This window comes from Colletotrichum higginsianum, chromosome 3 (genome assembly GCF_001672515.1).
Source record: "Colletotrichum higginsianum IMI 349063 chromosome 3, whole genome shotgun sequence".
Classification (NCBI taxonomy): Eukaryota; Fungi; Ascomycota; class Sordariomycetes; order Glomerellales; family Glomerellaceae; genus Colletotrichum; species Colletotrichum higginsianum.
In genome coordinates this window covers 2492782-2514850 of record NC_030956.1, presented here as the reverse complement: position 1 = coordinate 2514850, position 22069 = coordinate 2492782, and the positions used below count along the sequence as shown (strand labels likewise).

The 22069-nt window shown below is 58.3% G+C and overlaps 4 protein-coding genes across 4 annotated transcripts; 1 reads left to right on the top strand and 3 right to left on the bottom strand.

Moving 5' to 3' along the window:
* Positions 1–161: 161 nt before the first annotated feature.
* On the top strand, positions 162–728 carry CH63R_04305 (uncharacterized protein; the record flags this gene model as incomplete). Its single annotated transcript, XM_018299280.1, has 1 exon — positions 162–728. The coding sequence occupies one exon, from the start codon at positions 162–164 to the stop codon at positions 726–728; it is 567 nt and encodes a 188-aa protein (XP_018160526.1).
* A 2886-nt stretch (positions 729–3614) lies between these two features.
* Positions 3615–5977, bottom strand: CH63R_04304 (Homeobox domain-containing protein; the record flags this gene model as incomplete). The annotated part of the gene is made up of 2 exons (XM_018299279.1): positions 3615–4995; positions 5073–5977. 2 exons carry the CDS (start codon positions 5975–5977, stop codon positions 3615–3617), a joined length of 2286 nt encoding a protein of 761 aa, XP_018160525.1.
* Positions 5978–6508: 531 nt separating this feature from the next.
* Positions 6509–7785, bottom strand: CH63R_04303 (uncharacterized protein; the record flags this gene model as incomplete). The annotated part of the gene is made up of 2 exons (XM_018299278.1): positions 6509–7403; positions 7559–7785. 2 exons carry the CDS (start codon positions 7783–7785, stop codon positions 6509–6511), a joined length of 1122 nt encoding a protein of 373 aa, XP_018160524.1.
* Positions 7786–14482: 6697 nt separating this feature from the next.
* On the bottom strand, positions 14483–15792 carry CH63R_04302 (uncharacterized protein; the record flags this gene model as incomplete). Its single annotated transcript, XM_018299277.1, has 3 exons — positions 14483–14997; positions 15298–15651; positions 15714–15792. 3 exons carry the CDS (start codon positions 15790–15792, stop codon positions 14483–14485), a joined length of 948 nt encoding a protein of 315 aa, XP_018160523.1.
* Between the last annotated feature and the right edge of the window lie 6277 nt (positions 15793–22069).

Genomic DNA, 22069 nt, shown 5'->3' with positions numbered 1-22069 from the left:
CGTAGCAGGAGTTCTTCCCCCTTCCCCCTTCCCCCTCCCCCCCCCTTGTCCGCCTTCTACCTGATCAAGCACCGCCGTCCCGTCACGGGGCTGGGGCCGATGCGAGCAGGGGTACCTTCTCGGAGAGATATTGCCAACAGCCGGGGTTTTCCCACACGCTGATGGGAGAACGAACCAACGTCGTGTCCTGTCCGGTTCCCACCCCTAACCTGATTTCCTCTCCGTACCCTCCCCCTTCTACCTCTCGTCAGCGGGAGCTCGCGACACAAGACGGCTTCCGTCATTGGTTCGACCTGGACACTAACTACCCTGCCGAGGGCAGGAGTCTGGAGTGTGGTTGCGCTAATGCTCCCGCCAGGCTTCTCGGCAACTTACTCCGCGAGAAGTACCGTCCTCCTGCAGGGCTACCTGGCGGTCACGGCCACGATCACGGTCCCGGCCATCACCACCATGAGGCCTGCGCCCTCTGTCCCAAGGTGTCATCAAAAGACCTCAGACCGACGTGTGCGGTCACAATACTCTCTTACTTGCATACCCCTCGTGACACAGGACGACGCTCCTCAGACCCCCCGGGGGGCGTGGGCGTGGGCGTGGAGACTGGAATTCTCGTCATCCGGCTCCACCTATCACATCCATTGCACCCGCCATCTCTGTCGTCGGCCGTCTTCCTCCGGATGGACGCATCGAGCCAAGCGTCGCCCGCGAACAGCAACACTCGTTCGATCTGACGCTGCGGGAACTTGTCGCCTTGATCCAGCCATCGTGCGGGCCAGCCCCTCCTTGCTAGTCATGGGCAATGGTCCTCACTCCGGCCGTGGCCTCATGCATGCGCTTCCCCCCGCTCCTTTCCTCCCTGTGGCACCTCGGTAAGCTTTTCCGTCCACCTCGCCCCTCTTGTCACCTCACCATCCTCCCTCGCTGCCGACAGCAACCATGCGTCTGCAGTCACGTTGTGTTGGCTCGCTGGTCCCAGCCTACACCCCATCAACCAAAGAGAATCTGGGGGTCGCAATGCACGTTACCACCCGCCCAAGTTCTCATGGGTGACATAAGGTTGTATGGATGGCTTTTCTCGTGCTTAGCGGCGAGGAAGCTCGATGTCATGATCCTCTTGACATTACCCATCTTCGGAACTGGAGTGAGGGTCGACACGGACGTTACCCCTGAGGCCGTCTCTTTTACGCGGGGACGGGGACGACTGCGATATAGAGATGTTATGCGCAAGGTGCGCATCCGTGTACGACGCTGGAAGGTCACGAGCCGAGACGGGAGACATGGGAGAAGCTTTTTCCCTTTTCTTTCTTTTCTCACTTCTTGCCTGGGAATCCCTGTTCTGTTGCATGCCACGAGAAGCTACCGTGGCTACCACAGATTGTATCTTCTACGTTCTTCAGCGCAGCCGAGACTGAGAGACCTCGGGCCACTGTCACGAGAGGTCTCACGGGGTCTCATCCACATCGTCATCGGCGGCCTGTCCCGCCGCGGGCGTCTTGTCTCTGTGCACCAGACTCGCTCAACGAGACGGGCGTGGCAAGTGCCACGCTGGTGGTGTGTTGAGGCCTCCAGGGCCACGCGGTCTCGGTTGCCGGAGGCCGCGGTTCGTGCACGATTTAGGGGACGCGGATCTGTACGACGCCGGGCGTCTATCGGAGGCGGTGCCACAGAGACGGCATAGTTTGTCTCTGCTCGAGGGTTTGATACAACCAAGCCTGGACGAGTTGGCGTTGTCGTCGGCTCGTGCTTTCGTAGCCGGTCAACTCCAACCAGCAAAATTCGTCATTTTGCCTCGTCTCGTATGTGATTATGTTTGGCAGAAGAACATCACACCGAGGGAGGCCGACCTCTGTCGACATGCGAGCCAAATGTCACTAGCACGCGTTATGCAGCGAGACCCCCCCTATGGATGCCAGGAGGTGTCCCCTTCCCCCCGTCCGGGAACCGGTCTCCATGCCATCCAGGCGGGAGGGCAATGATACTATGCGGGATTGGGACGTTCCAAAGTCCCAACGGCTGATGGAATGGCGGCGAGGCTTTCAGGCAGTCCTCTCGGTAGCTACCCAAGCCACATCGAACGATGGCGAGCCGATGTCTGGGGACAAAACCACACACCGTGTCTCATTATCCACAGCGGTTTCGTTCCCCCTTAAGCCAGACGAAACCCCCGTCAGACGGACAGCAGAGCCAGTCGGTTGTGCTGCTCTCTGCCTGTTCAGGCGGGACGTCGCACCGCTTCGTGACATCGTCGACACACCCGCGGAGGAGAATACCCTTTGGCGCGGGAAAACTACTGACCAAGCTTTTGATTGTGCCAAAAGATTTTGGGGGGGGGGGGGGGGGACCAGAAAAGAACTGAGGAAGAATTGGTTTACCCAGAGAAACGCCCCTCTTCGTCCTCATGCAGGCCTCGGCGGCTTGGGCACCCCCCGGCCGCTCTCTGCAGTCAGCGACCGGGCGGACGCAATACTGCGGCCTCGTTCGTCCCAAGCGAGGAGGCATGGAAAAGCGACGAGTCCCAGCTGGGAGGTAGATGCCCCCTTCCTCGCTTCCTCTTTCTCTGAGAACCAACCCCCCCCGCCCTTTTTTTTTCGGTCCACAACTGCCTAGGGAACTTAGTTGAGGCCGGCGAAGGCCAAGGAGGATGGCAGACCAACCAGTTCGCGGGACATGCACGTTTTCGGTCGGGGCCCCCGTTCCCATCGGTGCATAGGGCGCCGAGGTCCCACGGGGATGAGGGAGGAGAGGTCGACGGAGGTGCGCGCCGTCACCCCCCTCCCTATCCTCCGTTCGCCTTGGTCCCAAGCGTCAACATGACAACACAAGGCCGTAAGCGGGACGGACCTTCTCTAAGAATTCGTACCACAGCGGTACAATCAAGTTGGGTCAATTCGAGGCTCCATGCGGTGTCATGTCGGCGGGAGAATATGATGTTCTCCCTCCCCCCTTAGTTCATGGTTCCAAAGAACAAACAGGGGGCGGGGGGCCTTCCTTACAAGTCTAGGAACCTCAATACTGTGCAGGTAGACGGCGGAACATGCATACGCGTTTAAGGGGTATTCTATCCGAACATGAAACCAGCCGCGAACCTGAAGCTGTTTGGACTCACACATAAAGAGGAAGAGCAGATCGCAGACAGAGCCGGTGGAAGAAGAAGTTTCCCATTTCTATTGAGATGAGAACCATGCCAAAGGGATACAGGAAGAAACAAAATGTATGCATGTTTTTGAAGAGAAACGAGACGGAACTAAACCGATCCTTCCCCTCCCCCCCATCCCCAGACTGTCGTCGGGTACATGAACAAGAGAAGATAAAAACACTGATGACCGTGAAGACAGATGCAGGTCGTGTCGTTGAGCAGCGCGCTCGCCCATTCTAAAACAAAACGCAGATTTTCCGCCGCCCCCTTCCCAGGAAAATAAAATAAAACAAAAAACCAATCAACCTAGATGAGGGGAAAATGTGACTCCCCAATTGTCCTTCTTCCTTTCATTTCCTTGCATAGCTCCAGGGTATCTTTTGGATCATGTTTCCCAAGTGTGTGTGTGTGTGTGCGTGTGTATGTGTGTGTCCCTGAACGGGATACGTTTTTGTCTTTCTCTTTCTCAGGGTTCTCTTCTTCATGCCGTGCTCCCGTATGCCTGCGGCCCGGGTGCGGGACCGGGACCCGCCGGCGCTCCGCCCGAGTAGCTCCGTTTCCTTTTGAGAGCGCCAAAGTCCTGTGCGTAGTCGTCTCCTCCTCGTTGCTGATGATGCTGTTGCTGTTGCTGGTGATGTTGTTGCTGCTGCTGCTGATACTCGCTGCTGTTGGTGGACTGGTTCTCGTGATGAGGAGGCATCGGCCCGCCGCCGCCGCCAAAGGTGTCGCGCATGGGCGTCCTCGAGTTGGAGGAGCTCATGCTGGCGTGGAAGGCATGCGAAAAGTCGTGGGGGGCGGCGATGGGCGCGCTCATCTGGGGCATAGAATAGTCCTGGACGCCGCCGGGTCGGGGCCCGGGGGTGCGCGGCAGGGAGAAGTCGACAGGCGCCGTGAGCGGGGCCGAGGGGAAGCTTGAGGTGTAGGCGGATGAGGCGAACTGGGCCGAGGCGGTGCGCGGTGCGGACCCGTGGCCGGGAGGCGGGACCGAGCCGACGGGGCGGTACTGATTGCGGAGGTCGAGGCCGAGGGTGCCTGACGAGGCGCGGCCGCGGAGGCGGCTCGGCGGCCCCTGCGGGAAGCTCGAGTAGTTCATGCCGGGAGGTGAGCCGTTGTCTGCGTGGCGGTCAGCGTCGGGCCGGTATGACAAGTGACTGTGAGACCTACTGGAATACGAGCTCGACTCGTAGGGCAGGCCACTGCTCGACGGGCCGCTCATCTGCTCGGGCTGGTAGACCGACTGTTGCCTCCCGCTGAGCTGAGGGCTCCCGCCGGCTCCGTGGTGGTAAGTGTTGTAGTCGATGGCGTCGCCCTTCCACGACATGCTGGAGCGGAGGGGGGACTGGATGTCCGACCTCGACCGGGACATAGTTTCCCTCAACTGGAGTGGCTGGAGAGGCCGGCTCGGCTGGCCACGGTGCATGGACATGGAGTTCTCGAGGGCGCCCTGTCGCGCAAAGGGGTTCGACGTCCGGGGGCCGGAGCCCATGGGCGAGAGGTGGCTGCCGTATCCGTAGCGGTGGTCGCCGGTCGAGTTGGGCGTCATGGGCGACAAGATGTCGGGGCTGCTCATGGCCCCTGGCGGTGTGAACCCGATGCTGCCGAACCCGGGACTCAGTCCAGTGGATGACATGTGTTCGTCGCCACCCTCCGCCCTCCGGACATCGACCATCAGCGGCCGGATCATGTGGTCCGCGTACGACTGCGTTCCAAAGTTCATGGGCGATGACATGGGCGTGTTGAGACCGTGGACGGCCCCGTAGGGAGAGTGAAGCGCTTGGACGTTGTCAAAGTCGTCGGGGACGGCGCGCATCTTGATCATGCGGTCCCGGTCGTCGGCTGTGAGACGCTTGATCTTGGCTCGGCTGGAGGGGGGGAAGACAGGGGGATCAGTTTCTTGTCGTCTCTCGGGCAGGTTGGGATAATGGAACAACAAACTCACCGGTTCTGGAACCAAACTTGAACTTGGCGGGGGCTCAACCCAGGAATCTCCCTAGACAGACGCTCTCGGTGGGCGGCGTCGGGGTGCGGCTGCTTAGCGAACTCGCTCATGAGGAACCGTGTCTGCTGGTGCGTGAGACTGTCTTTCATGTTAGTGCCCGGAATTCCCATTTCGAGATTATGGTCGTGGTCTTGGCAAGAGTTCACCCACCGGAATCGCTTCATCTTCCTGCGCGCTGCCGTACGCTCGGCGGCAGTCTGAGGTGTGCCGTCGCCGTCGTCGAGCATGTCATCATCGTCCAGCACATCGTCGTCGTCCTCTTTGCTCAGGTTCGCCTCGTCGTTATCCATCTGGGCTGCAGCGGCCGCCTCAGCCTCCTGCTCCGCCAATGAGGTCGAATTGGAGGACATTGTCTGACTTTGCATCTCTGTCAAGGGCGCACTCTCCAGAAGTGCCGTCTCGGCGGTCTTCTCTGAGGGTTGCGATCCCTGTCGCTGTTCTCTTTGCTGCTGCGGTTGCCTGTCCTCGGGCTCGTCCTCCGGTGTGGGCTGCTTCACCTGGCGAAGGCCGAGAGGGTCTGATGCTCCGCGGCTGTCCAGGCCGGTGTTTTGTTGCTGTTGCTTCGTGTGGGTGTCTACTTGTGCAGTTGCGCCAGCTGTAGTGCGAGGTTGTGTGGCTTCCGAAGTCTCATTCCCGACTCCGTACGCCTGAGAGAAGACGTTGTTCTCGGGGCCCGACAGGTATGAGTACTGCTGCCCCTGCCACTCGGGAGGCGTCGGCAACGGGGCTTCGAACTGGTTCGACATGCGTGGAGGTGTAGTGGGTGACTTTTGGAGGGGAGTCTCAAACTTGCTGTAGGACCAGTGGCTCTGCTCGGTGGTATCAAATTGCCTGGTAACAAGCATTGGGAAGGGAGAAGGGGGGTGTTCAGCTTTGGGGAGATGTGGTCTTGTTCCGTGCTGGCACAGAGACGATCCGGGTCTCTGAGAGGTCCTAGGATAGCTGGGCCTGGGACGGATGGGGGTTGAGTTGAGAGAGGAGTGGCGTTGTCGAAGCAAGTGTTGGCGTCCGACTTCGACTTCAGAGGGAACAAGGGCGCATCAAGGCTGATCGTGATCTGATAGATGAACCGGGAGTGTACGGACACAGGCAAGCGATAGTGACAATATGGGGAGTGGACCACTCGAAGTTAATGATTCGGAGGAATTGACGGGGAAAGAGGGCCAGGCAACAAAGCTAGCTCTCGGGTTGACGGTCGTTTGGTCTAGGTCTTTTGGCCTTTTTCGAGTTGGGGCCCGAGATAAAGTCCTCAAGCAAGTTAATCAAAAAGAGAGAGGGAGAGGGAGAGAGAGATAGAGTGATAATGATGGGTTTGATGCGTCAAGTCGTTTTGGGAAAAGGAAGAGAAGCTGATGAAAGAGGGAAGGACGACTTGGCTACCCCAGGTCCCACGAGGCAGGATCGATCATATATTGTATAAATTTGAGGGTGTGCCGGCTGATAGTATGGCGGGGTCGATCGACTGGGAGGCGTTGCTGGGCCTGGAACTGACAGGCCCCCGTCATGTATCGTAGTGTATGGCGAGTCTGAAGGATACCCGTGGTTGTAATAAGCCATCCTGGTCGGGAAACCCTTGCTCCTTGGTTTGGCAGAGGTGGAATTAATACCGAAGGGTACGTGCCATGCACACGGAGAAATGTCGAGGCTGGATCCGGACTGGACTGGACGGACGTTAGGAGGAGGAGGAAGAGGTGCAGGGCCAGGGGCAGGACCAGGACGGGCAGCGGCGCCCACGATGGGGACAACGGCTCTCGCTCGCCCAACGAGAGAGGGTCGAGGGTACCCAGTACCTGAACGGTGGTGTCGAGGAAGACGAGCTGGATTAGGGGGGGGGGGGGGGGGGGGGGGGTACAGTAGGTAGGTATTCGGACTGAGGTACTCTGTACAGTCGCAGTGGAGAAGGAAATGTCGAAGGGGGAGGGGGACCCGATGCATGGTTTAAGGCTCTCGCCGACTCGAGAGAAAAGCCGCAGCAGCAGCTCATGTGCCATGCCATGCCATGCCAGGCGGGTAGGCATGCCATGGTATCGAGCTTGCCCTTCGCCGCCTCCGCCGTTGCTGCTGCTGCTGCTGCTGCTGCTACCGACAGGCCCTAGGCCCCGGCTTGTGTGTGGCGGGTGAGAAGGCGGACGGACGTGGGTATTGGGTGTGGATTTGGATGTGGATAACGGGTTTGGACCGGGGGGGGGTCCAGCAGCAGCAGCAGCAACAGCAGCGATGCTCTGCCAGCTCTGGTGACCGAGGGGAGGAGGGGAGCCACTTGCATCTGATCTGTGCGTGTAAATGTGGTCAGGGTGGTGGTTATTTCTGTCTACCGAAGTCCCCGTCCCCTCCTTCTCCTCCTCACCCTGTTCGAAAAGAAAAGAGAGGAGAACATCGCCTGGGCAGAGCCCTGCGGAACCAGTCGAGGCGAGTGACAGACGGACCGGACGATGGTAATAGCTATAACACCCGGGCCCATGGGCTTAAGATGTTCGGCTGAAGTGGCTAATGTTGTGTGCCTGGTGCCAATGTGCCATGAATGGCCCTGGAAACCCAGCCCATCCAGCCCAGCATGGCGCGACCTGGCCCGTGTTGGCAAGATTCCAGATTGAGACGACGGGTTTCTTGCAGCGCGGGTGCGGCAAAAGAGCGGACGGACGATGTCGCCCATCGCGGTGAGACGGGGTCACCTTGTCTGCGGAGAAACCGGGGACCTAGGAACTGAGGTGTACTGAGGCAGGCCTGGCGTCGACGCCCTGAATCAGTCGGCAGTGTGTACGGTGTTAGTGTCTAGAACCAGGTGGGCGGGTTTGCAGAGGGTGAGACAGGGCCGAACGGGGCCTCCCTCTTTTGTGTGTCCACTGAGCAGCGGCCGCAAGAGAGAGAGAAAGAGAGAGCCGGGCTCAGGAACAGGTCCAGGCACGGGTCTAGGCACAGCAACTGGGCATTGACATTGACATGGCATATTGCACCCTAGAATACTGAACGTAGTTGTATTCATCTCTCTTTCTCTCTCTGTCCCTCTCTCTCTCTCTCTCTCTCTCTCTCTCTCTCTTTCTGTCGTATCGAAGGGTTTCCAAAACCAACGGGATTGCACAGGACAGCCGTACACATCAACCCACCGGCGCGAGACGGCCAGAACAAGGCCTTGCCCGGAGAAGAAAGAAATCAAGGAGCGAGAGAGCATCTCGGCTGGGAGACCGGGATGTCGCCCATTGGGCCTCTGTGACATTAGCTCTGTGTCGACTCCACGGATGAACGCATGACCGTTGTCGAGAATGTCGGTCGAGGCCACGTCCAATGGCAAAGATCATCGATCAGGGGAGGGGTGGGTGTCCTGTCTGTCCCGTCTCTCGCACTCGCGCATTCACTACCAACACCAAGGAGGGTGTGGGAGGAAGGCGATGGGAGGTTACGGTGTGCGGTTATTGAGTTGGCCAGCGAAAAACAAGGGTCGGGGAATCTGTGTTGGTGGGGGGAGAGGGGGAGACAGAGAGAAAAAGAGTCTGAGGGAAGTGAGCAAGGGTTGCGGTAGTGTGTCAGTTGCAGGGGCAGGCAGCGGGAGGGATGAGGGTGAGAGAGAAAGCGAACGCTTTCGCGAGATACGGCGTCAGCATCGGTCCAGTGGTGACAGGGACGTTCCGAGGACGGTTGATGGAATGGGTCGACGAGTATGGAGACAAGAGGAGAGCGAGGCAAGGCAGGGGACGGCGATGGGTACGACGGATGATTCCCGATTCCCGGCACACTGCCTTTTCTCTGGGGAATCTCGTCACTCACTCGAGTTGTGTCCGCTTGCTCGAGGCAATGGTGAGGGAGAGAGAGTGGGAATGGGATCGTGTGTACGAATGCTTGCACCACAGACAGAGTACGTACACGATTACGGTTAGTCTACCTACCTATTTTGCGCTAGCATCTGGGGCCCGTCCTGTGGTGCACAGCAGTGTTTGAGACGAGGGCAGGAACAGGAACGCGCATGTGTCTCTCCTGCACGATGCGCACGTTGCGTCAAGAGGCACGCAGGAGATAGGACAAGACAAGGGCAATAGAGAGTGACAGTGAAAATGAAAGTAAGAGAGTGAGAGCGCACTTTGAAGCCGGAAAGGGTACCGGGGACGACCACTCCCCACAGCGTAGAAAGTTTGTTCACGCTTCGGGTCGACAGCAGCAGAAGCAGCAGAAGCAGCAGCCACCGTCAATCTTGGACGCATCGGTACCTTGAGTTGTCCCGTGTCGCAGGTGTTTCTCTTGTCAAACTGGGCTGGGCCGGGGAACTCGCTCTCAGTCTTGCACTCCAAAGTCCGTCCTGCGCCCCTCATCTTACCTGACACCGCACCCGAGGCGCATTTTAAGCTCACTTCTGGCGGCGGAAGCCGTCCGCCGCCACCGAGGGAAACGAGGCGGCGTGCGATCGACGGCCATGTTTGTGCCCGTGTTTGTGCGACCCAGAGAAGGGAACGCCTCCCCCCTGAGAGCCTAGGGGGTCCAAAGCCGTGTTGTACCTACGCAGTGTGTGTATCCATACTCTCCGTACACCCACGGCAGACATGTTGTCCCCGACGGTGTTTAAATTAGCTGCTGTCGCTTCTGTCTTCTGACAACGCGGCACTTGCAAAGATTGGAATTATGACCCCCCTCGGGTCGAGACTTGAAACTTAGGACTTAGGACTGGCCGCGTGGGCCTCGTCCGTTCGGGACGTCCACGCATGTTCCCCACGTGCGACAGGACGGGAAAATAGAAGAGTAAAAAAAAGAAGAAAAAACCCGAAAAAAAACCAAAGTGGCGTGGGAGGACAAGACTGGTTGAAGCCTGGTCGATTCATCTATGCCAGGCTGAAGAGGCGCCACGCTCGTCAATGCCGTGTGGGCGTGGAGAGGCGGCGAACGACGGGTGCCGGGGGGCCGTGAGCAAGGGGCACCCAGTTCTCCAAACAGAGAGAAAGACAAAGAAAGAGAGAGAGAGAGAGGAATTACACGGATATCGCGTTACGTACACAAGATTTGGCTCAGGGAGTTCCGAAGAGTGCTACAGAGACTAAAGTCGGAGGGGCCTGAGAAGAGAGAGAGGGGGACACCAGAAGAGGCACCAGAGATGGCATGAACTAAGAAAAGGGCAGCGTTGCAACGGGCGGGCGTGCTGGGTAGGGTATACGGGATATGGGCGTATGACCCACAGGGGTACGTCCACCAACATCGCATAGGTACGTTGGAAAGCTGCCCGAACGAGCCGTAGGCTGAAGTGATGGCTGCGACCCTTCCTGAATAGAGTAGCGCGATGTGATGCGATGCCATGTCATGTCATGTCTTTCTTCCTTAGGGTGGTTCACGGTGCGACTCGTCCGCCCCGCGGCTTGGATGTCTCGGTACCTGGCTGCTTGACCTTTGCTCATGTGCCGGTTCCCATCTCGATCTCACCTTGCCTCGGGCTCGGGCGGGGGCTCTCGGTCTCACCTCAACTCCCTTCAGCTCAATCGGTGCGGAAACTAGAACGATCGATCCTCATGGCGGGAGCGGGAGCAAGACCATCTGCAAGTCACCCGGCCAGAGTGGTTCACCGACCGAGAATGACGACATGGGCGAACCGTTCACGTCCCAGCAGGGCTTTTTTTTTCTTGTCTCCAGACGGATTGTATTGTACGTCTTCAGTCCACCCTCATCTTCATGTACAGAATCAAAGCATACCTCCAAGTCGTGGAGACGCGGCCGGGCCACAGGGCTCGGGACCAAGGAGGCTGGCCGACCGAGAAAGAAAACGGACACGGGCAGGATGGCCGTCTCTGCGAGGGATGGCTCGACGACGAACCAGGGACGTTCGTTGCCTTACTTACATCACGTCTCGCGCGACAACATCACGCACACGCATACATACATAGGTATGGAACCCCCAAAGACAACAGAGACGACGGAGGGGGGGTGGTTTGGGAGGGGAGGGCGTGCCAGTAGATGCGCCCTGCTGCTTGCTGTCTGCGCTGCACTGCACTGCACTGCACTGCAGACAGCCCAAATGTCCGTGCTCAAATTTGGCCGTAGAAGGCTTCCATCTGGCATCCCATCCCATCCCATCCCCATCCCATCCCATCGCCCTTCCCTCCGATGGGAACAGGGGAGATGGACCGTGGTTTCATCGTCTGCCAGGGTCGTCTTGCGAGTTGGACTTGCAACCCGGCCGCCGGTTTGCTGTTGGGGCGGGTCAAGAGCGAGAGGGCAAATCGCGAATAATGGATACCACTTTCTCACTCTCACTCTCTCACACACACTCGCATATCCGTACATCAAATCACTTACTGGGCGGTGATGCGATGCGACGGCAATTACGTCGAGGGGGGGATGGATCAAAGACACTCTTGCCCCCTCCCCCAGACATGCACAGAGACATCACAAGACGAGACAGGTCTGTACGCGGCGCAATAAGCGAGGGTCGGCCCACGAGGCGTCCTGTCACGTCTGGATGACGCTCGCTGCACACACACATACTAGTCAGAGAGCAGTACCCTACACAGCACAGCCCGGCACCGTGCGTGTAGAACGTCTGTAATGTAAGGATGACCCCGAGGCAGGGCGAGGCAAGACACGACGCGACGGCTCTGCCCGGCCTTCCTTGAGGCTCGGGGTGGTGAGATGGAAGGTCTTGGTAAATTGTCTAGAGTTACATCCAGGACCAGCTCAGAGCGAAGCTGTGAGAGGCCAGGAAAAAGGTGGGTAAGGGGTGGTGGCTGTTGTAGTTGTCGTTGTTGTTTGTCCCAGGACATACACCCGCCGAGGGCAGCATCTGGTGCACGAAGCCCGCTTCTCAGTTGCTTTTTCGTTCTTCTTTCCTTCTCTCGTAGATGATGACGACGATGACCGGTCCCGTTTTCCTTCGTTCTTCCTGTCCTCGGATTCTCCCTCTCCCTCGCCTGTCAGTTTTCAACCGTGTATCCCCTCGTCATCGGGACGCAGGAACAACCAGGCGGCAACAGGGCCAAAACCCGCCAGGACTGGCAAATGGTGGGCCACCCCCCAGTCGTGCGGCGACCCGGATTTCCACCCTCCCTTCCCCTCTCATTTCGACGCGCAGGATTAAGGTGGGAATCATCTCCGCGACCGCCGGCCCAGGACGACCAACAGACGACAGCATGACGCTGACAAACAGACGACAGGACCGGCCAATCTGCGCGCGCGTTTCCGAAACTTTGCCCATCGTGTGCGCCGCGCGGGAACCTGGTGACATGCCTGCGTTGATCCCCGAAGATGAGAGGAACGAACGGGTGATGAGCGACAGGTATCAGGCTCATTCGGGGGGGGGGGGGGGGGGGAGACCATCAGGCCCATCTATGAGACGTCGGGAGGATGGGCCGGTTCAATGCAAGTTTTTTCCCTCTTTTTTTTTCTTTCTCTTCTTCTTTCTTTCTCGCTTGCTTGCTCTGGCTATGCTCAGTGAAGAGGCAGAGAGACGTACGTGGCTGGGAACAGGGGGACCGACGCTTGTCGTTGTCATCGAGCAACTCACTCACTTGACTCCCTTCGACTGCGATGTGCAAATACACGATAAGTCAAGCCACACTCGCTCCCACCTCGCCAGTCGCCGCAACAGTCCTTCGCGGACTTCCCGAAGACCCGCTACATAGGCGATCCCAGGTAGCTGAGTCGAGGAACAAGGGATGGATAGAACTTCCCTCAGACACACAAAAAAAACGCCCAAATCTACCGGCGCCCCGTTCGTTTATTAACATGACACAAGGCCCTGTAGAGGGGGGAGCGTTGCCAGGCCCTTCCCAGAGATCTCCGAATCGCAGCCAGTCAAAACGCTAGGAGGGGGAAAGAAGAGATCCATCAAATGGGCTCATCCTCCAAGAGGTTCCGACAGCGCGGCAACCGTGGGGCCCAAAGCGGCGAGCACTTCGTCCAAACTTACCCGCGCGCGAATCTCTTCGTTACAACCTGCCCTCAAACAGGCGTCACCTTCCCCCGGGGAGCGTCCGACACACTGCACACACACGCACGCGTACACACACTACCCCGCCTACACTCCCTACGGTGTTCTCGTACCTGCGTGTGTCGCCTGTGGTCAAATCCCAGCAGGACTTGGCAAATCTCCAACCCGCCTTGATCCAGCGAGGCGGGACCATTTTCCCACCTGGCATGTCTCACTCTGCTCGGGATTGCAGGTGCATTGCCCATTGCGTCGCCTTGTCAGAGGGTGTCTAGTCTCCTCAATCTCGTCACTCGAGCGAGCCTCGACCCGGCCGTATGTCTCCTGGGGAGGGGGGGAGGCTCCCAGTCCCGTGGCAGGAGAGGTGGATGCGGCAGTTGGAACCGACACCAAACGGAAGCATCCTGAAATACAGTACGCTAGCAGGGGGAAGGCAACGACGTCAATGGAGAGCGGACGCGACCCGGAAAGCAGGGCAGGGTCAGGAACGGCAATCGGTCTGTACGCCCGTACTGTAGACAAGAGGCAGGATCAACACGCACACGCAAGACGTTTGTCTGACCTTTTGCGATCTGCAAAGCAGGGAGTTTTTTGTGTACGTGTGTATGTATGTATGTGCCTGCAAGTGTGTTGAGCGCGCGCGCGTGTGTGATCTGATATGCAGACATCAATGGTGCAGTCCGCGACAAACTGCTTCTACTGGTTTTTGGTTTTGTGTTTCTTTTCTTCTTACCTTAGTCCAACCAACACAGCCGTGCTGCGGCTGCAGTCGGGAAGCGGACGAGGACGAAGGATGACAAGCAGCCACACTCCCGGGATGATGCGGCGGCGGCGGCCAGTAAAGTCGCAACAACGCGGACGCCGCCCGCCGCTGACCTGACTGATTGCAGCCTCTTTGGACCTTGAACGTAGCGTTCGGGTCCGTCCTCCCCCGGTACGACGCGGCATGTCCTCGGGGGAATCGTAGGTCTCGACACCCGCATTGCGCCTGCCTGCAGCTACTTTATTTGATGCGCACGGGAAAGAGAATAGCGTCAAGTCCACCGTCGGCCGCCCTGCGTGGAGCGCAGATGGTGGTGGTGGTCTATGTTGGCCGACGGAGAGCCGCAGCCATGAGCAGGTAGCCGTGACGGCCGAGAATGGCTGCGGTCTTGGGATGTGAATGCGCGCGTGGTGCGTGCGTGAGTGAGCCTGGTGCCACCAAAACACAAGAAGGCATCGTCGGAGGGCCGCCCACCGGGAGATTGACAGATGATGGACGGACGTGGGAACTGGGCTGAGGCTCATCAGGCGATTGCGGGTGTGGGTGTGGGTGATGTTGTATCGCGTCTAGGATTCGAGACAAGAGTGCAGGTGTGCTTCCGCCGACAGCAGTCCACTGACGACTGACATGGGCGAGGCACATTGATGACATGGGACGTCTCCATTTCTCGCCAGTCCCCGAATCCCCTTCTCGCTACTCCCGGCGCTGTGGGCCTCGGGCGGCTATGAATAGGATCTGAAGACACTCGAGGGTTGCAGCAGCACCGGGCTCGCCATCTCCTGTCATTCGAAGCCAAGACCGGCCGGCCAAGGGCCCTTGGGACAATGTTGAATGCTCACCTTCGTCACACAGTCCAGGGAGAGAGATAGAGATAGAGAGAGAGTCATGCGGCTCCACGGTGACCAGAAGCGAAGGGCTGGTGGAGCTCGAAGTTGAAGGACAGGCAGGCAATGGATGAACGCTGCTGTCATGCAGGCGTTTGCATTGCGATGGCATTGCGACAACATTCGCGCCTGCGCCCGCGCGTGCTTGGCACCGGTCCTCTGAATGCGATGGGCAGTGGGCGATAGGCGAGCTCGGTCTAGATTCCAGGTTCCAAATCTTGTGAGACTGCAAGAGACGAACGCGGCTTGGTGGTGTCTGTTTGGCCAGCGAAGGCTTGTCGAGTTCAGTCAAGGATCGAAGGCCAGCAGCGTCAGCAGCAGCAGCTTCCTCAGCATCAGTTCACAGGGGTTGCCCCCGAGGTACGTCGTCGTCTCTTCAGCTGGCAGTCTGCGAGTTGTTGCTTGGTAACCTGTTGGTCCCCGAGCCGGGAGGGACACAAAGTTTCCCGGGGGTCGAGCAATAAAAGGCCCAGCTTGCTACATTGTGCGACGCCGACTACAGCGGTCCATAGGTGACGGACCTATCGCTCGGCGTTGCTCGTCACACCAGTGACGGGACGAGCAGGTCAAGCGGGTTGGTTGGTGCGGCTGCAAGGGCGGACAGGCCCCCCCGCCCCGACAAACCTTTCGAGTGCCGGACCTGAATCCCAATCCCCCAACTTTTTAATCCAACAGAAGGGAAGCCAAAGGGGGCAGGGGTGATGTTTTCCCTTTCTGTTGAATCGATGCCCGTGGCGATGGCATTGGCGGTGGGTTTGTCCCGACGGTATCCGTAGTTTGGATGCCCGCAGCCCGACAGGTCTTCAACGCGAATAGGATGATGGGGAAAAAATTCGTGAGAGGCGCGTGCAAAGGAAGACTGCTCGAGCATCGCCGACTCGTCCATGTACGCGCCTGTGGGGTCGAGGAAGCCGAAGACGAAATGAGCATCATGGGCTCTAACAGTCGGAAACGCTGCTGGTCCATGGCTGCCAAGACCTGCGCAGGTTTTGCAATTGCGGTGTGGTGTGTGCGGATTACGTTGTGAACGTGTTCCACACCAGCGACTCGGAGTTGTGGAGTTTTGGACAGAAAGGCCAAACCAAATGAGGCAATTCCAAAAGATGGCCCCTGCACCATCATGGGAGCGGGTATCTTGACAATGAGCTTACAATCTGGGAGAGCTCGGGGTCAGCAAAGCTCAAGCTGCCACTACTGTTTCTGCTGTGATGACCGAAGCATTGTGGAAAGGTGGTTCCTTGCCGTGCGAAGATTCAGTCATGCATGGCGATATCGGCCACTATGGAAGGGGCCCTGTTCCTGGACTGCAACGAGTCGAGTCGAGGCGCAAAATGTCCGCACGTAGTCCGTATTGGCCCGGTCTCATCCCCTATCCATGACCAAGATGTCTCCTTCTTCGACGGGTGAGCCTGGGCGCCGGGCGGTCTGGCCATGGATGGGATGGAGCACCCAGGCAGGCGGGCCCGGCAGGCAGACGAAAAAGATCGAACCAGAAGACGTCTGCCGGTAGCTTGAAGTGGGCGGGATCCGGAGATGGTGCGATCTGATAGTCATCAAAGGACCTGCAGAGTCTAGACGGGACGTGTGTCTTGGAACTCGTCAGAGGTTCTTCTCCGCAAACACGGTCTTTACCACAAGCCCGTTACTTCCTTTTCCCCCTTCTCACTCTCTTTTCCCCTTCTCTTCCTGTCTTCCTCGCGCCCAACCCACAGCGCCGGGATGGACCAACCAGAGTAGTACTCGGTCGTCGGCGAACCTGCTCCCGTTCGGTGAACAGTTGGACTACCGCGCGTGGTAGAACCCCCCGGGCACCGTTGCAACGCCGAGGGCACTTTTGGGCGGCAGTGCCGGGGCTGCATTGGCCGCTTGAACTTCGCGTGCATATATCGGATTGGGCTTAGGCGTTCTTTGGAGATTCACCAAAAGGGGGTCCCGGATCTCGGACGTGGGGCCCATTCGATTATCCATACCTCTTTCCCTCTTTCCCTCCTTCTCTCCTCTCATACTTTGTATCCAGCCAGCAATATTGGAGGGAAAGAGCGGGACCTCCCCTGTCACCTGCTTGCCTGCCTAGGGAAGCCAGATTGATGGCGCCGATCGGACGATATTAGGTAAGGTGGCATCCGAGAGGTGAGCAGGCATCCCATGTCTTTAAAGTTTCCAGGTGGCCGGTCCAGTTGGGGGGCTTGCTCCTCCCCTTAGACAGGACCCCCCTTCCAGGGCCTCGGACACGGAATTACGAGTTTCCCGGCGAACGAGCATTATCCTAGTTGGGCGGCTTCGAGAAGCCTTCTCCCTTCTACGAACACCAGACGGACGAACCGGCGATGGACATTGCCACCTTGACGGCCAGCCCTCTGCAGCAATCCCTTTCTCTCTCCGCCCTACTCTTATTGTTTTTCATCAAATTGCCTGCCAAAGACCCCCCCCTCCCCTCCATCTTGCTATGTACACAGTACATCATCTGTTTCTAACGCAATCTAGCTCTTAAATAAGTACATCGGCGGGCTCATATAAACACCCGTCCGACTAATAACCATATCGTGACGAGGGGAAAACAAAGCCACCTTGGCTTCCGGGTGAGACAATGCTAGCTGCATACCTTATCGCCCTGGGCCACCCACCACGGGCGGACGGGAACAGCCTGTTGATGTCTCGGGTTCGCGACGTTGCTAGCTTCCCGTCCGCCGGGCCCTGTCCTGCGAGGCTGTCCGCTTGATCGTGACGTTGACGGTGAGAAGGAGGAGGTGGAGGAGGAGGTGGAGGACGACAACGACGACGATGACTGCTCGGCGGGTTCGGCATGGACAAAGATTGGGCGCCGGCTCGGGTCTCATCTCATTTCGTCCTGCCCTGTACCGCCCCGTCCCACTCTGCCTGATGACTTGTCGTCGAGAAGCCGGAGTCAATCGCGACAACTTGAGTCGAGTCGAGTCGATCCGGGCGAGCAAGGGGGGGCAAGAATGCGACTATGGGCGGATAGAGTCGACTCGGGCGCCTAAGGCGCGGGTGCGGGTCCTGTCAGCTTCACTGCAATACGGCGCTGTATTGTCTCGTCAAACTACCATCATGGGCACTGGTCATTTACTGAAGAGGCTTGGGCTAAACCTTCTTTTCGACGATTGCTATGCGCGGCGATTCAGGTGCTGGTCGGCTGACAGTAATGGCAGGGCGGAGAAAGTGGCCAGCCACCAAACACGACCCCTGAAAAACAGCGTTGGCAGATGAAGCCCCTCCCGGCCCTGTCGATACGGACTGACACCAAGGTGGTCGTGGTGGGTGTGGGTTGACGAGAGAGTCGGTATTTGGAAAAGAACGAAATAGACCTCGCTAGGCTCATCGGGGCTCCCCACAGCGGGTGGAGATCGCCGAGTCGAGGACTTGAAGGCCTACTCATAGTAGTTTAACGGGGCCGGGGGAGGCAGTGGAGGCGGATATCCAGAGTCACGGATACTTTACGTGCAAGTTACAGAAAGACACAATGGTCTAAGCCACTTGCTAGCCGGCGGGTGCCAGAGAGGTCGGTGGCATCCGTACCGTTGTATTAGTCCGCAGGTGCACCCGGTAGCTGTGGCCCTGGAAACCGAGTGATTTCCCCCAAGGGCCTCAAAGGAGAGATAAAGGACTGCGTCGTGGGTTTGACGACGGATCTCGGGGAGGGTGTGGTAGTGGTACTGTGGTAATGCCTGTCTCAGCGAAAGATCAGCCTGCTGTACGGATACCAATCAATACCTGTCACATAAGGGGACGAGCTCGAGGACAGTCTAGAGATTTCTTTTTTGCGGGTACCACGACGGCCGAAGCAAGGCGCGAACAATGCTTGTCATTGGAACTGCCAGGCCAGGCAAGGCCAGGCCCGCGGGACTTAAGGAAAGCTGCCGGCCGTCGGTATTTGGGCGTCGGGCTCCATCCATCATGGTCCGAGTTCACACCAGTGCCGGATCCTTTTTTCGCTTTTCTTTTTTTCATTTCTTTTTTGCCGCCATTCTCCCTCCTCCGCAACGTGCATTGGCGTGTGTCGATGTCTATTATGCGTGTCATAACGTAGCACCTGTCTGTATATACCCTTACCTAGGGCCATCGAATTTCTTCCCGCGGGCCTATGGCTCCTTGCAGCAAGCGAGATGTGACTGACTGCTGCTTTGACCTGGACACACAAGCAATCCACCCCACCAATCACCGGTGTTTTTGTTATTTTATTTTTATTTATTATGTGTAGCCGAATAAGAACCTACGAGACGAAAAAGCAAGAGACGACGAAACACAACAGAAAAACGAATTAATCAAAATAAATAGTCCGTCTCCGCGGGCCTTTGCTCCGCCGAACCCGCCAACGCCCACTTCGCCCACCCGACTGCCCTGCTCAATCTTAGTGTGTCCAAGCCCCCCCCCCCAGGTTCCGTGCCTTCTTCGGTGTGCGGTGTATGGAGTACGGAGTCCACTATGCTTCCTGAGACGCCCCGGGCCCGCCGCGGCTTTGCCCTGGCCACAATCGCAGTGTGGTCGCCGCCCCCCACCCCGCCGTTGGCCTGTTTGCTGCAGTGTGCCTGGTGCCTGGCGGGAACTTGTTGGGGGTTGTGGTGGTGGTGTGGGGGTGCAGTAATTGAGCCGAGCTAAAATTCCAGACGCCCAGCCGTCACCCCACCACCGCACTGCACTGCACGTACACTGAGCATAGGATAGCGCCTGAGGTCATTCCTTCCCTCAGCTGCCCAGTCGAGTTGGCTTCGGCAAAGGCGCGTTAGAGCCGCTTTTAGCAGGTCTTAACACACCCGATTATGAGTCGTGGCCGTCTGGGATCACGACATGCATGGCAAGGCGCGTATCTGGGCTCGCCTTACACGTGTATATCGTCTTTCCGTCCATGGCGAGACATCATGCCATACGATAACCACTGCTACGTACCCAACTAGGACATCACGGCCAAGCTCTTAGCACGCCCATGGCATTGACAATCTCCAGGTGTTCTGCCTTGTGCATATGTAGAAGAAAGGAAGTCTAAGCCTTGGGAGCACACCATCTTCTTGGTCTCTTGGTCAGTCGAGTTGGCCTTGTGCTTATTTGCAACCGGGTTGTCGAGGCTGACATGAGACGACTAACGTCTGAAGACGACTGCCGTTCCTGAAGGACCACACACACTCACCAACCACACCACACCACACCACACCACACCAACACGACGCGTGCCACGACGGCATTCCCGTCCATCCCAAACCCGTACGACAAACTCTCCCCCATCCCGTCGAAATCCGTCCCATCATCCTGCCGCTTCACTCGCATCACTTGCATCGCTCACTCACATCATCCGCTTCTCCCATTCCAGCCCACTCCGTCATCCTTGCCCATCAACCCCCCATACCTACCAGATCAGGCCATGCCGGACCACGCTCTGCCATGCCATTGTTCGAAATAGCATCACTGGGCTAATTATATATCCCTTCGTAGGGGTCCCGCGGGTTGTAGGCAGCCCAGCCTGGTTCATCCCCCCCTCCCCTCCCCGGCTGCTGCGCAGTCCATTCATGGGCCATCACGGAAGCGACCATCGAGACGAGAGCCACGTGCCCTTGATCGCTCGCCCGTCTGTCAGCCCGCTCCTGTCTCCTCGTGTCACACTCGGTATCCGCGGCACCACCTCCCACGGCCCTCGTTTCTCCATCTGTTGTCGGGCTGCCTGTCACCTGCAGGCGGCAACCTGCAGCGAACCCCGGACAGCATGGTCGGCAGGGACAATCGTCGCCCGCTACCGCTTTACACTTTACGAGTCGCTTTGGTTGAGGCACCTTGGCCTGGGTTATGCAGACCTCGAAACCTCGATATATCCAAGAGCGCTCCATGCGTTGGTCTCGGCTTCCTGCCTGTTGGTCGTTAAGGAGGGACGGTCCCGAGTGCCTGGCCATGCTCTTGTCGCACGCAGCCCCCCGAGACGCTTGACAACTTTCAACTGCGTCTGAACAGGGACTCGCTCGCGCCCGCAACTGGCAGCAGACTCCTTACCAGACTAGACATCGAACCCAAGGCTCTGCCTGGGAACAGAACCCGCCTCCTCGTCTCGCTTTCACTGCAGCAGCCTGGTGGGCTCTTCGTTAACCTGAGCCAAACAACCACCGCCTCCTCGAAATCCACCAACCATTGGAAAAGCCGTTGTTTCTCGCAACGTTTGACCGTAGAGGCCTCCCTCCCGCTCTTCCTCCACAGTGTTGCAGACATACGCATGTCCCGCGTATCTGGTGCATCCGTCTCTTAGTAGTCGCCTCAGACCAGCCTGCGCATCCCCGCACGCTTTGTTTCACGCCATGAAAATGCCGGATGAGGAAACCTCTTCACGCCACCGTTCCGGCATTCCGTTGTTTGTCCGGCCCGCGCGTTCTGTTTGGCGATGATCGATCGCTGACGGACGGGTGGCCTTCCTATGGAGGGATTGAGATCGATGTGCGGCCGGTCAACCTCCTCGACCAAGTTGGGCGGTTTGAGCGGCCAGGTCTGATAGTACGGGCCTCGCGACCTGTCCCCTCGGCCAGTGTGGGATCCGGCCGTTCGGGGGAGCCCGCCGTCTTCTTGGGCACGCGGCACGTAGTTCGGGGGAGGCATTTAGCAGCAGCCAGCCCCATTCACTGCCGCGGCCATTCTCAGTTTCGTCCAACACACAGCATTGCTGCTCGCTCCGAATCGGGGCATCCGCCCGGTGAGTCTCGGTTCGGGCTGCCATGTCTCCCATCCCCTCCTTCTCCTCCTCCCCCTCTCCGTGAGCCACGCGTGTTGGGGCTGGGAAACAGAGGGCGTCGTTGCCGTTTCGCTTCCCGTGCCCCGGGTGTCCGATATATTGCCCCTCAGAGCCAAATATGCCGCGTCCCAGGCAGCAGCAATGCTGGTCCGCTCAACAGAAACGTGCCGGACACCTTTGTGGACCGCCGCGGAACCGGATACGTGGGCTTCGCTGAACCGGTGTTGACCCCTCCCCGCTGGGTAATGCCCGAGTCCCACGCATGAAGCAAACCAAGAGCGTCGATCGTGGAGAAACACGCACTCTATTACTCCATGGCATATCATCCACGCCGTTCGAGTGGCGGGATACGTCGCTACAGGGCTCCAGACTCGTCCATTCTCGCCTGGTGTTCTCAATTCGTCCATCCACGCACCCAATAGATGGGAGTGGTTGGCAAGAGAAAGAAAGCCGGGGAAAGAATGAAAACTCCGTGCGGGCGTCCGTGAAGAACTGCCGTTGCGCTTGAGACGAAAAAGATCGGTCCAGAACGGCTTGTTCGGACGAATCCTCTAGGGGTAGTGACGGCATCGTCTGTTCTCTCGTCAGGAGGACTTGACGTCCATTGCATATCGAGCACGGCGGGCTTCGAGACCCCTCGCCCCCCTTTTTCTGCAAACATGAAGACGACCGAAC